Source organism: Apodemus sylvaticus, chromosome 3 (assembly GCF_947179515.1).
Source record: "Apodemus sylvaticus chromosome 3, mApoSyl1.1, whole genome shotgun sequence".
Classification (NCBI taxonomy): domain Eukaryota; kingdom Metazoa; phylum Chordata; class Mammalia; order Rodentia; family Muridae; genus Apodemus; species Apodemus sylvaticus.
Window position 1 is genome coordinate 123076040 of NC_067474.1, and position 14740 is coordinate 123090779.

Here is a 14740-nt window from a genome sequence, read left to right on the forward strand (position 1 = left end):
ACCTGCTGTGGTCACCTGGACGGTTCGTGAAAGACTCTGCAGGCCAGCACGGGAGTAGAGAGGAGGAAAGAGTGTTCTGTGGGGGAAGCTGGTGTGTGTGAGAAGCATCCATCTTGTCTTAAGAGCCCAGCACAAGGCCTGACACATTGTAGACGCCCAATAAATGTACTGACGCTGTAGGTGGCGCTTAGGCCCTGTCTGATGTTGCAGATGGCAGCTGACATCACTCCATGACTGATGTGAATATGCCATGGTAGTAAAAAGAAATCACTCCAGTTTGGGGGCGGGGGGATGTCTAAGAGCCAGATGTAGAAAAACACTGACTTAATTAGTGGCTGACAACTGGAGTGGCAAGTCCCAAAGCCAGGTACACGTCACTCATCAGAAAGAGGTGCGAGGGCCTCTCTTTTCCTTGAGGGCAGCTGTTGTAGGGAGTGCTGGGCGACACTGGGAGGCAACTCAATGCTTGCTGGGTAACCAGACTGTACCTGGAAATGATGGTCTGTGAATGTGGGAGATCGGCCAGGTCAGGTCTCCACCAAGTGTCCCGCGGATGAATCTGCTGCCAAGATGAAGTGGCGAGAAAGAGAAACCAGAAAGGGGGAATGAATCAATGAAGGGATGGAGAAGGGAAGAAGAGAGGAAGAAAGAGATGAGGAGGGAGGGAGAGGGAGGGAGGGAGGGAGGGAGGGAGAGAGAGAGAGAGAGAGAGAGAGAGAGAGAGAGAGAGAGAGAGAGAACCAGCAGACAGATTTTCTGATTCTCATTTTTAAAAGAAAAAGATGAAGAAAACCCACGACCCAGCAGCTAACTGTTCGCAGGCCAGTGCCTGTGCTAGCTCAAATGCAAAAGCTGACATGATAAAATGTTAGCATCTTGCAATCTGCTGTTAATAAAATGTAGCACAAAGGCACAGAGGGGTTTTACATCTGCTAGCAGGATGCTGCCCAGCTTGGGACGCCTCTGCAGGCCACCTACCCCATGGCTGGCTCCAGCGCTCAGCAGCGGAACCCAGTGCTGGGCTCAGCGAGGTTGTGTGAAGAAGGGAGGGTGCAAAGTTCCAAGAAGGAGCGTTGGCACCTTGGCACCGGGGAGTCCGGCTTGCCAAGATTCCCTCTGGAGGCCAGACTGACTGACTATACATCAGTGGCCAAGGATTGCTAGGGGCAAAAGAGTCAGATCACTGGCTCTCCCAGGAAAAACTTTTAAGAAATTATCAGTAAAAACAAAAGATTAGAAACTAGCAAGAGGCTGGCTGTCCACACTGAATAATTTCTATTCAATAAAATACCACACAGACAATAAGAATGACATTCCCCGAGTTCAGATACAGCTGGAGACGGGAGAACGAGGGCTCTGCAGAGAGGAGATCTTGACCATCACTAACTTCTACCTATAATCCACTGCTTTCTTCAGAGATGCAAGGTCAGAAGTCCAAGATGAACGAAGTATGACCCGGTCATGAATAGAAATCTGATATTCTCGGTCTCCTTACACTGTTGCGAATATCTGAAGAGTTCAGTTACAGGCACACTTTTAAGCTATAAATAGCAGGCCACTGCTAAGTCTGGTTACTTGGTATTATTAGTCCAGAAGTATATATAGGTCGGTCTGTATTTTGACAGGTGTATGAAACGTCACTGGTTTCCTCTATAACCTCTTGGGTGATTTTTTTCCCCCACAAGTGCTGTTATGAGAGGCTTTGTCAACGGCCTCACCAACTGACAGAGGCCTGTGACACAGAAACACAGCGGCATACAAAATCCGTGTCAGTCATCTACTGCTGTGCATGGTCAAGAAACAGATCCCAGCTGTACATGGTGGCACCACCTGCAACCCCAGCTGTACATGGTGGCACACACCTGCAACCCCAGCTGTACATGGTGGCACCACCTGCAACCCCAGCTGGACGTGGTGGCACACACCTGCAACCCCAGCTGGATGTGGTGGCGCCACCTGCAACCCCAGCTGGACATGGTGGCACACACCTGCAACCCCAGCTGGGCGTGGTAGCACACACCTGCAACCCCAGCTGGACATGGTGGCACACACCTGCAACCCCAGCTGTACATGGTAGCACACACCTGCAACCCCAGCTGTACATGGTGGCACACACCTGCAACCCCAGCTGGACGTGGTGGTGCCACCTGCAACCCCATCTGGGCGTGGTGGCACACACCTGCAACCCCATCTGGGCATGGTGGCACACACCTGCAAGCCCAGCTGGACGTGGTGGCACACACCTGCAACCTTGGAACTTAGGAGCAGGATGTAGGGGGAACAGTAGTCCAGGGTCATCTGTGCTTAGAGAGTTTGAGGTCATCCTTGGTTACATGAGACCCTGTCTCCAAAGTGGGAGAAAAAAGAGTGTGGGGGAGTGGATATTAATGTACCAGCCTGGAGCAGAGCATAGAACCCCAAAGAGGCCTTCAGAAACACACTTGGTTGGTTTTCCACAAAGGTGCAAAATATCGTGGAAGAAACTAGAGCCAGTAGGCATCCTCGTGTCCTGAACTGGACTTGTCCTTCCACTAATTGAGCTCAACATGACATGAGCAAACTGGGAACACAGCAGATTTGGCGGGAATTTGCCCCATTGTTCTCCACAATACTGTGGGTGGGGAGGTGGCTAATGGTGTATAAGACTTGGACTTGGGAGCCTGTACTGACAGAGCAGAGCGTCTGCCGTGCACTGCACTGGTTATTCACCGGCCCTTCTCGCCTGTGAAGTAGGGACCATCATCCACACTTCATAGGAATGTGAACCCCGCCCGCACCCAGCAAACGAGGGGCAGAAACTTGGTCTCTAGGCTCCCTGCTTTCTCCACTGACACTGCTTCCCTGTGTGGCAGCTGGCAAGAGCCCTTCCCTCATCTTCACGAACCGACACGAGGTGCGGTGGATAGACCTGGTGAAGCGCGACTACTCCCGCCTCATCCCCATGCTCAAGAATGTCGTGGCACTGGACGTGGAAGTGGCCACCAATCGGATTTACTGGTGCGACCTTTCCTACCGCAAGATCTACAGGTGAGTGTTGTGCATGCTGCGGCCGAGCACGAGGCCTGAGAGGGAGAGTTTACAGAGAAAGGAAGCCTGGCCTCTGCCTCTCAGGCCAGAGTTGGGCTTGACAGGGACAGAGAATCACAGCTGGAGTAGAAGTAACCAGGACTCCCCAACCTGTGGGCAAACAGCCTTGAGTCCACTTCCTAAAAGACCCCGGGGAGTCGCGGACTTGGGAGTTTGTACCTCATAGCGAGCAGAGCTTCCGCTGTTGTGAGCACTTATTATCCATAGACTATCTCTCACAACCGCAATGGCCCTGCAACTCTCTTTAAAGTCTCCAGGAAAAGCCTGTGTGCATTCAAATCATGCCCGGGATGAGACAGGAAGGAGGTCTGTGGGGGAACACGGATGTGGGATACACGGGCGGGGTCACACCCTTCCTAACGCACACCTTTATTACCAACTGTGTAGTTCTGGCTGTTACCTACATTTATAATTGACCATTTTTAAAGTGGCCTGGAGAAGGCCGGCAAGATGGCTCACAGGGCAAACGCATTTGCCACACAAACCTGAAGGCTTGAGACTCTCAGATCCACAATGGCACAAGAGAGAAGAGCCTCCCACGAGCGGTTCACGGCACATGTGCGTGCACACACACCAGCATCAGATGTGCACTGCAACAACAACCTGGACGACGTGAACACACGGCCATGGGGAAATTATTCTAGTAGAAAGCAAAGTGTTTTCCGTTGTTGCTTGTCTGCAGGGAGACAATCCCACCCCTGCCCCAGGCACAGGCAGGCAGATTTTGTCTCCAAAGAGGTGCAGAGCGTCTCTCATCCTATTCTCAAGAAACTCTGAGGGGCTGGCAAGATGACTCAGCGGTTAAGGGCACTGACTGCTCTTCCGAAGGTCCTGAGTTCAAATCCCAGCAACCACAGGGTGGCTCACAACCATCTGTAATGGGATCTGATGCCCTTTTCTGGTGTGTCTGAAGACAGCAACAGTATACTCATACACATAAAATAAATAATTCTAAAAAAGAAAGAGAGAGAGAGAGAGAGAGAGAGAGAGAGAGAGAGAGAGAGAGAGAGAGAGAAGAAACTCTGAGACCACCACAGTGGACGGCTTCTCTTCAGTGAAATATAATCGACCTTGAAGAGGCTTTGGAGCTACTTGTTGGCCTTTACGCCATCCCGGCCACACCAGCATGGGCAGGCAACCTGGATGGTGACCTTCGACAAGTGGGTAAGTGTTTACCTGGAACCCCACGGGCTTTCCCCGCATTGATTCCACATGATGTTTACTTAAAAGTGGATACCCACCTTAGGGTTCACCCAGGTCCTCTGTGTTACGGTGAGAGGTGGGACAGAGATCCTCTGAGGCAGACAGCCCCAGGACGCTCTGCTGGACACAAGCATGTGCTCTGTGTCCCAAAGTTCTCCCATAGCAAGTAGTACAAAAGGAGCCTTTAAACTCTACAGCCGGCACCAGGCTGGTGGCTGGTGTCACCTCTCCACCCTGACCCATGCGTTTGCTTGTGGCTCTGCCACTTACAAACTGTGACTTATTGTAAACGGCTCTCTTGACTTCCGTTCCACAGTAGGACTGACACCACATAGTGGGGCTGCAGGGTGGGCAATTCTTGGCTCAGTATGGGGTTTCAAAAGGAGGACAGACTCTGTTCCTCTGACTCCTGAGAGGCCCTTAGCAGAGCAAAACTGTACTGGAGCAGATGCTGAGTGGATGATTAAAGCAGGGTGATTCAGCTTCTAGTCCCCTGCCATCCATAGATCGCTCTGAAATTCGCTCATTCGTTCACAACTGCTGGACTAACCAGTGTGGAGTCCAGAGGTGGTGGCATAGCGTCTGGCCTCCAGTAAGCACAGTCGGGTGAGGACAAGTCATTGGTCCTCCAGAGCCTTCTAACCCGGGCTTGGGGTTCAGGGCCAGGACGCAGGCTTTCTTTGAGAATAACGAGAGGATGACTGAGTGACTCGCATGCGCAGAAGCACAGAAAACACGTAATGCCAGGGACACTCAGAGGGTGGTATTTGAAGACAAAGAAAAATGGATTGCCCAGAGGCTAGTAATCACATAGATCACATAGCACAAAGATCACATACACGGTATAGGGGATCGTCGGATTTTTGTTCGTTTGTTGTTTTATTTGTTTGTTTATCCAGAAATTCTCACATCTGAGGGCCACTTCAGCGATTGCGCCCAGGATCCTCCAGCCACTTGAGCTAACAAGTGGAGCAGCTGTGTGCGGCAACCCCTGGGCAGAGACCGTCGCTAAGGCAATAAGCCCCGCCTCCAGCTACGACAGGCTCGCCCTCTCGTGGCAGCATCCTGCCACTGCATTAGACTCCCGAGGAGGCTGGCCGACCGGAATATTTATTCTTGAATTAAATAAGAATATTTATTCTTAACATTAGAGTTAGACCTGGGTGTCAAGCCCGCCACTGGACCCAGATCTTCCGTGCCCCCCTGCTTAAGTCTGGCATGTTCTGCCCATCCCAGCACCTGGGCTGGATAGCAAGGAAGAGAAAGCCGGGCAGACGGGGCGCAGGTCCAGCAGGTCCCAGTGATGTGTCCCAGTCAGAGAGTGGTCGGTGGAGAGCCAGGCTAGCCTGTGAGGAAGGCAGCAGCATGGACTATGCAGCCTTTATAGCCCTTGCTGCTGGTGGCCCAGTAGGGTGCTCAAGGAATGTGGGTTGGACTGCCCTGAAGGCTTTGGGGTGCATGCACACCCCACTCCAAGAAAGCCTTGACTGTGGTAGGCCTCAGAGTGACAACTTTGGACACACAGGAGAAAGGCAAGCCTCCTGCCTCAGATCAGTGAGGGGTAACATGCAGCAGGCTGCCTACTTCACTTGGTACCCCAAAACTAAAAAGATGTTGAGCCACTTCTGGATTGTGAGGTGACAGACCCAGAACCCTCCCAACGTCCCAGACCTGGGCACGTCTATGGGCAGGAGCCCCTACAGAAGGGACAATTCTCAGAAAGGCAATGTCTTTCCCCACAAACTCCACAGCCTAAGCAAGCACTCTGTCTTTGCATTGGTCCGGACGTGGGTCCAGGGGTAGTTCACTCACTCACTGTCTTGTGCATTTGTGCTGATCAGACACCAGAAACAGCTTAGACTGCTTAGAGCAGCCTAGCTGGAAATTTCTTCGAAATGTGGACTCTAAACAATGTAATAATAAGAAAAAAAGCCACGTCACTCACTTGGCCTCTTTTGCTCTAGTGAGGGACCAAGGGTCCTGTATGAGGTTAAGTGGAGAAGGCAGGTCTCCTCCCATAGTCCCAGGCTCCTGAATCACTGTGGCCTGGGAGAGTTGGGCCAGCACTGGGGAGTCTGAATTCAGTCCCTGGGCCAGCCTAGTCCAGACTCTGCAGCTCTGGGCCAGGCTGAAGTCAGTGCTGACCTGCAGAGTCCAGACTGCCGTTTAAAATGCGTCTGCTTTTGCCCCAGAGAGCACGTTGCAAAGCAGTAACTGAATCACTCTCAAAACAGTGCCTGCTCTATTGCCGTCCAACAAGAGAGGTCCTGGCTCTGGGTCCTCACCATCACACCTGTTGAGATAGGAAGTCACTGCTCAGTGAGCCCGGCACCCCTGTCTGAGGACCCAAAAAATGCTTGGACCCTTGTAGATTCTTGCTTGCAGACAGGACAGCACGGGTACCACCAGCTCCACCCTCGTCACAGGACCCTTCACTCTAACTCCCTCTTTCCTTCTGTCCCCCATGGGGGGTACTTAGCTACTCTTTACCTCACTGTTGCACCCCAATTCAACTAGGTTTTCTTTGACTAACTCCCCCATCTCTGTGCCCTGATATTAGTGCCATTGGACTATCTGTACCCCCCCCCCCGCCCCCAGTAGATGCCAGGACTCTCATGGGCAGTGCTAGACATTGCTAGGTCCAAAGCAAGCTGAGCTCTCTCTTCTCTTCTCTTCTCTTCTCTTCTCTTCTCTTCTCTTCTCTTCTCTTCTCTTCTCTTCTCTTCTCTTCTCTTCTCTTTCCTTCAGAACTGGAGAGTAAACCTGGGGCCTCACACTGAGTCTTATTTTCAGGCTGTGCCTGGGTTGCTTTATAAATGAAGGAACGAGTGTTGAGAGAGGAAAGCAGCTTGAGACCCTTAAATAGCAGGATAGGATCAAGTTCTGTTTTTAAAAACCATGTTCCTCTGCAGAGACCATAAAAGGAGCTAGAACTGGGAAAATACCGTTGACATTTCAAAAGCTTTTACATCCATGTCCTTAAACTCTCCCTTCTTAAAGTCATGTCAGTAGAGGGGAAGCTGAGGCTGGAGGATGCCAAGTTTGAGGCTAGCCTGGGGCACTAAGTGAGGTTCTGCTTCAGAACACAGCCCGAAAATCTTGACAGAAACAATGTCTGTAACCCGCCTCATACCATCTCACTGGGTCAAAGGCAAGAACGGGCATCTCACTGGGTCAAAGGCAAGAACGGGCATCTCACTGGGTCAAAGCCTTGCCCAGCAATAGCAAACCCTGAACCCAGGTACCCGGGCTCCCCCACCAGGCTCTTGCCCAGGAGCCTTCTGTGAGGATTAAACAGAAAAGCTTTCACGAGGATTGCTAATACTCATTTTATTTGATACTCGACTGTCCTCAGAGAACTAATTGCCATTTTATGCTCTGAGAACTGCTTCAGTGCCCATGAGTTCCCTACCATAAAAACATGGAATACTAAAATCTACATTTTTAAATGAGAAAGGATGCCTATCACTGCTTGAGCTTCACAGAGAAGTGAGGTGGCTCACTTGTCAGGACGCTCACTCTCTGGGGGAGGACAAGGGGCCGTGTTTGCACAGAGGCGGGATGCTGCAGAGCCTGCTGTCAGCATCAGTGCCTGGCACCTGCCTTGCTTCGTCTGTTTGCGGCACCCAGGCCTGGGCATCATCAGGCTGAACTGGATGGTGCCTTCTGTCCTGAGCGAGGCTTGGGGAAATCAGGGGCCACCTCTAGAAGTGAATTTCATACAGGACTCAGGATGGTTAAATTCATTTCTAAACTTGTGTTTCACCAGCCCCCACTCTTCAAAGGCCCTGTCCATCACAGACGCTTTCTACCTTTGCACTTCAACACCCACAGGATCCAAAGAACCTGGGAAGCCACATTTCTCCTTCTAACTTGATGTCGGAATTAGCTGCCTTCTTACCCCTATCAGTATCCTTCCTCCCTATAGAACATGAACATGGTGAAAAAGTAACCCCGCCATATGTGCCCGTCCCCACCCGGCGGCCATCGAGGTGGCCTGCATCCTAGCTGGACTGCTCTTGGGGAGAGTGCTGGCTGGGCTCACTGGGCGCCTCTGCATCCTGGTCATCTGTAAAGGACAAGACAACAGCTGGATTTAGAAAGAGGATGAATCAACTGTTCCCAGGTACAGATTTTCTACAAGGCCTTCTCTTGTGCCTAGGCCCGCTGTGGAGAGTGACTCTGCTTTCTTTTGCTGGGCAAGAGACAGGCTTCTAACCCTGGCCACAAGCACATATGTGCTCTAACCTCCACGGGTTCATGCTTGTAGACTATGAGAGGGCTGTGGGAATGAACTAAGCTCACAGCCCCTCTCTCCACCCCCACTTCAAGTGACCTCTCCTGACAAAGTCTTCCCCCATTATGTGGAAGCAGGAATAGTCATGTCTTACCGGTATTCTCCTTGTCTGATTCATACAGGATGGTCAGCGAGAAAGATGGTGGAGATGGTGGTGGCGGCGGCGGTGGCAGGAAGTGGAGAGCAGACAGGTAGCCTGGCGGGAGGAAGTGGGGCTGCTGAGGCTGGGGTGGAGGAGGCGGTAGTGGCAGTGGCGGCGGTGAGCAGTAGGTTGGTTGCAGGTCTCTGGCTGGTTCTGACACCTACATGGACACACAGAGCGGGGGGTGGGGGGGCAGAGAGGAAGACAGTGAGCCCGGCAGGCTGATCAATCACATCTTTTATTTCTCAAACCAGGGGTGGGAGTAGGCGGAGGAGGGGTCCGTGTGGTGGTCGATAAACTTCTATGTGCAGGGAGGGCACTTGGGACAGGGCATTGAGCAGACACCTGCACAGGAATGCAGGCACGCAGCATTGTGGGCATGTCTTAGCCGAGCCTGGGGGCTTTCCCCAAGGGATTTGGGAGAGCAGAATCCCCCGGAGTGCAGGGCTAGGAGGAAGGAGGATTGCTCTCTGGGCTTTGTCCGCCTCTCTTGGGCAAAGGGAACTAGAGGAAGCACACACAATAAGCAAGTAAGTAGACAGGGACAAGGAGAAAGACAGGGATGTCTCCAGGTGTCTGCAGTATGTGGCCAGGGCACATGAGTGAAAATAATCTCCTGGCTCTTAGGTTTGATCCAGATGTGATGAGCGTGCAATGGGGAATTGTCAGCATTGGAATTCCAAGCTTGCGGCCACGTCTCTCCTTAGAACAAAGCTCCTGCCTGGGCCAGGATGGCAGCTCAGCTCCAGCTACAGGCTGGAGTCTCACCGTTAACCAAAGTGTCTTTCAGAACCCTGCCCTGCACGCCAAGTCCAGGCTTCTGGGTAAGCAGACGGTTGCTGTAGTCTGCCCTTGGTCACAGCCTCTCTTTGTCTGGAGGCCAGTGGCTCCTGTTCTCCTGGGCCAACGGGACCAGCCACGTCTTTCAGGCTGGGCCCGCCTGAAACGGTGCTGTGGAGTTAAGAGCTAGGCTTGCTGTGCCTCTGAGACGCACTTGGGACAGCAGAAGATGCCTCGACCTGAGACAGGCATCTCCGACTCCATACTAATCAGCCAAGTGTGCTGAGTCCCAGTCTCGCTCACGAGTCCTGTGGCACTGGCGCTCTGTAGCACGAAGGCTTCTCTGACAGCTGCATTGGATGGGTCAAGCCTACAGTCTTCCCTGGGCTCCAAGGCTGAAGAGCAGCCACCACAGCCCGGGCCCAGTGGTGCAGACCTCCGCGTGTGCACTCCTGGGGACACCGCTCATGACAACCAGCTCTCTAGGGCTGAGGGCCAGCCAGAGCAATAAGGGCGGCTGCGGGGGGGACGAGCTTAGACAGGAGTCAGGCTCCGACTTACCAAGCCGCTTCCATGGTAGGGGCTGCAGGAGACATGCCGGAAGCCTCTTTGTTGAGGGACCCCCAGAGCAGAGGATGAATCCTGGCCTTCCGAAAGTGGGAAGGGCTGGTAGGGTGGCACGGGGACGCAGGCAGGGCACTGCTTGAATGGCTCTCTCTCAGGGTACGCAGCTCCTACCACATGGTCAGACTTGAATCTCAGAGGATGCCCTAGGAAGACAAACAAAGAGGGAAGTGTTAAGAACACAAACCTGAGGGGTAAAGCACTGCATGCTGTCTCCCGGGCAACAGCGAGACTGACATCACCGACTACAGGAGTCTCTCTTCACACAGCACACTGGGCTTCTTTATCCTCTTAGACATATACAGATAAAGTACTCTGGTCACATCACGCCGTGCCCTCTCAGCCACGCTCCTTGTCACTGATCCTTTCTGCCATTTGTCCCCTTTCTACCTTAACGTCTCTTTGTGTATGTGTGTAGTAAGATTAGCTAAGGCTACTTAAAAGAACATGGGTGTCCACACTGAGTGAAAAGTGTCTCTTTCTTGTTCTACTAATTAACTATTAATTACCTACAGGTCCTTAGGAGAGGGGGTCCTCATGACCGTAACCCTGTGCAGGCAGCAGGCTGCTGTGAATGGGACGGACAAGCTATGCTCTCCACACTCCACCCCTTCCCCCTGGCTCTTCTGTTCTTCCTTCTCCCCTTCATGCTGTCCCCTGGGACCTGGAGGAGGTGACAATGGAGATCCCATCTAGGGCTGAGCATTGAACAGTCACTCTGCAGCCCTCTAGCCACTTAAGAGTCTAACAACACTAACACCAACACTCCGGCACCCCAATGAGATTCTCTGTCCCCTCCTTGGCTGGGCATTGTGTCCGGCGTGGGGGGTGGGGGTGGGGGTGGGGGTGGGGGTGGGACGATGTGAGCCCTCACACTGTTCCGTGGGGTTGGTGTGTCGTCTAAGCTGCTGTGGGTGGTTCCCACCCACCACTGGACTCTGTCTCCATCTCTGTGCCTGGCAGTGCCGGTGTGGACGGCACAGCCCAGGCAGCTCCCACTGCGGTCACAGACCCCATCTCTCCTCTTCATTTTTAACCCCGCTGTCCTTGAACACTCAGCCATGCCATTTCGCCCCTTTGGCCGTCTAACGGCCTCTTCAGACATCACAGGGCAGCTGGTTGGTTCATCAGTTACGAAACCTCTCTGCACTGATAAGTAGGATTCTTTGAAGACCATTGTCTTTCCCATGAGGACAGGATTCCAGAGGGCAAGGAAGGTGGGCTAGTCAGTTACTTGGCACTGTGACAAATACCCCAGGCGGTTTAAAGAAGGGATGGCTCGTTTTGTCTCACAGTTCAGGGCCGTTGCCCTGTCTGTGAGTCTCGCCAAGGCAGGGCATCCTGGTGCGAGGCTGTGGTGAAGCAAAGTCACTCAATTCATTTCCACCAGGAAGCACCGGGAGAATGACCTCAACTCGCGTCCTGTTCTAGACCTGGGCTGACACTGTGACACCTACACTCAGGACCAACCTCACCTACTTGTAAACTCTCCCTGGAAACGCCCCCCAAGACGCATCCAGAGGTGTGCTCTCTCAGCCAGGGCTTTCTCACCAACCCAGCCGACAGTCGTGAGCAACGCCTTCGGGGCCAGCACGACGGCTTGGCGGGTAAGGCACCTGCCACCAAGCCTGGCAGCCAGCACCATCCCAGGGACCCACATGGTAGAGGGAAAGAACCAATTTCCCAAAGTTGCCCTCTGACCTCTTCTCCACACCTGCCGGGATGAACCACAAGACCTCCCTTCTCCCCACCTCTTTATAACACCCGTGCTCAGCACATTTTAAAGTTCCTGTTTGCTGAGAGATGAACAGATCCGCTCTCACAGGATTGCTGGTCTAGATCTGTCTTCCTCAGAAGACAGATAGTTCCTTGGGGAGAAAGATTTCTTACAAAATCCCAGAAACATTAAGAATGATTAGCATTAATTTCTGAAAGTCTGCTCCTCAGAGAAGAAACTTGTCCAAGGCCACATACGAGCATCCCACCCCCCACCCCACCCCCATCCTCACCCAGCCCCAGACTCAGTCTTTTTCTACAGTCCTAAGTAAAACAAACAAACAAACAAAAAAACCCAAAAACAAACAAACAAACAAGGCCCCCAGGTCTTCATCCCAAAGAGCCACATTCCAAGAACCTCACATTTTACATTACTTGAAAACATACTCCAGAGGCTGGAGAGATGGCTCAGAGGTTAGCAGCACTGGCTGCTCTTTCAGAGCTCCCAGGTTCAATTCCCAGCACCCACGTGGCAGCTCAGACCTGTCTGTAATTCTAGTTCCAGGGGATAAGACACCCTCACACAGACATGCATGGAGGCAAACCACCAATGCACTGTAATAAATAATCAGATATAAATATAAAATTTAAAAAAACCCCACAAGAAATCGTACTTTAATCAGGAAAGCAACACAGCATAAAGAAACAATGTAATTTATGCACAAAGCGAGGAGTGGGGGGGAAAAAAAAGCTGTAACATCTTCCCCATTCCCCCTGGCCAAGTAGCAGAAAGTTTTATGCCCAACCACATCCGGTGAAACAGAAAAAGTGAGTATAGGTGCGTTAGGTCACACACTGCAGTTAGGTAAACTAGCCAAGAGAAAGGAGGGTGCGCAGGCGCAGTCTAAGGCGAACAGCCACTCAGAAATCAAGTTTTAAAAGACTCTCCAGCAGGAGAAAATGGCAGGCGGGGAGGGGGAGGGGGTTGTCACGCAGGCGCAACGGGGCTTGGGAGGGGGGAGGGGATGGCGTGCAAACGCGCTAGATGGCCCACAGAAAGGCGCCACTGCCAAAGCTGCCATCTTTTTCCTTGCAAAAAGTACAAAGGCAGAAAACTGCATCTCAACGTAAACGCCCCCTGCACGCCGTTCTTTCCCACCAGCTTTTTCCCATTGCCGTCAGAAGCCACCCACCCAGATCCTTGTCTGGGAACACGTTCTAAAGCCGGGTTACCTGGGGAAGGCGCCTTTCCCGCCCCGGCACCAGCCTGGGACTCCAGCTTAGAGGCGGAGGCTGCAGGCCTGATGCAGGCCGGAGAAACCGTCGGCTGCACGAGGCTGGGCTTACCGTAGTCGGCGAACGGCAGTCGGGGCACGGGCCGCACAGGCAGGTGCTGATCAGGGCAGCCAAGCTCGGGCCTGGGCGCCTGGGGCCTGAGCTGGGGCAGCCACGCGGGGGGACGGTCGTGCAGTCCCCTGGGGCCCCCTGGTCCGGGATGGAAGGTGCTGGGTGCCGGGCGGCCACTTGGAACCAGCTGGAAGGCGCTCGGGCCTGGGCTCCGGGCCTGCGGGGGCCTCTCGAGGAAGCAGGTGGCCGCGGGGCCGGATCCGGCGCCCCCGGAAGCCGCCCTAGGCAGTGGGCAAATGCTGGAGCTCGAGGCGGTGGCCGCTGCAGCCGCTGCGGCTGGAGCCCTGGGAGGCAGCTGGGGACCCTGCGTGCCCACGGCCGCCACCTGCTCCTCCGCAGCTTGGGCCTTGAGCACCTTCTGGGCAGCCATGATCTTCTGGCGCTCGGTGATCAGGTAGCACTTGTCACAGATGCACTGCTTCCAGCGGCATTTGCCCGCGTGGCCCTTGACTGGTACCAGATAGCCATGGTTCCGGCACCTAGAGCACTTCGGGGTGCGAAGCATCTTGTCGTCCAGCTTGGCAAGCCCTGCTTCCAAACACAGCCACCACTTCCCGAAGCTGCAAGCGAGTGAAGCAGGAATGAGCGTGCCCCCATAAGTCCCTGGTGCTGGGGACATTGGATACACTTGTAGCAAAACAGCTCACTGAGTGTCCCGAGAACTGCAATAGGGCTCTTGCATTTTTCCCACTTTCGGGTGTGTGTGTGTGTGTGCTAAATTTCGGGTGTGTTTCTGTGTGCTGGGCAATGGGGTACGGAGTAAATTCAAAATGAAATACTTATTGCATGTGTGTCATATGAGTTATTTGAAGTCTTCAGCATTTGAATTTTCAAACTTTCTATTCCCACCAAATTGTAATTGGAAAATAGATTTTTTTTTAAAGGCGGACTTCTACTCAGCGGTCGAGGGTTTTCAAACTCCCAAGGAACAGAGCTGCTAGTAAACCCGAACCGTTGGAAAGTTCCAGAGAACACATGTTTCTCCTCCCCGAAGCAGCTGCTTCTGCTTCCATCTGTCTCCTCTGTAGAGAAAAGAGCAGTCATGCTTCCAGAATATTCTTAGGAGCTTAGTGCAGTGTTGGTTACGTACAGGCATTGCTGAAACCCTGAGTTTTTGAGTCCTGTTTGTGTCAGCACTGCTGTTTCAAAAATGCATGTTTAATAATGTTCTGAAGGGCCGGGCAGTGGTGGCGCAGGCCTTTAATCCCAGCACTTGGGAGGCAGAGGCAGGAGGATTCCTGAGTTTGAGGCCAACCTGGTCTACAAAGTTCCAAGACAGACAGGGCTACACAGAGAAACCCTGTCTTGAAAATAACAACAGGCCGGGTGGTGGTGGCGCTCGCCTGTAATCCCAGCACTCTGGGAGGCAGAGGCAGGCAGATTTCTGAGTTCGAGGCCAGCCTGGTCTACAGAGTGAGTAGAACGGCCAGGGCTATACAGAGGAGTCCTGTCTCGAAAACAAAAAACAAACAAACAAACAAAAA

At 53.0% G+C, this 14740-nt stretch overlaps 1 protein-coding gene across 1 annotated transcript; it reads right to left on the minus strand.

The window, feature by feature from the left end:
• Positions 1-8294: 8294 nt before the first annotated feature.
• Dmrtb1 (DMRT like family B with proline rich C-terminal 1) lies at positions 8295-13767 on the minus strand. Its single transcript, XM_052176942.1, has 4 exons — positions 13197-13767; positions 10071-10279; positions 8682-8889; positions 8295-8359 (listed from the first exon to the last, which is right to left on the minus strand). Exons 1-4 carry the CDS (start codon positions 13759-13761, stop codon positions 8295-8297), a joined length of 1047 nt encoding a protein of 348 aa, XP_052032902.1. The 5' UTR covers positions 13762-13767.
• Between the last annotated feature and the right edge of the window lie 973 nt (positions 13768-14740).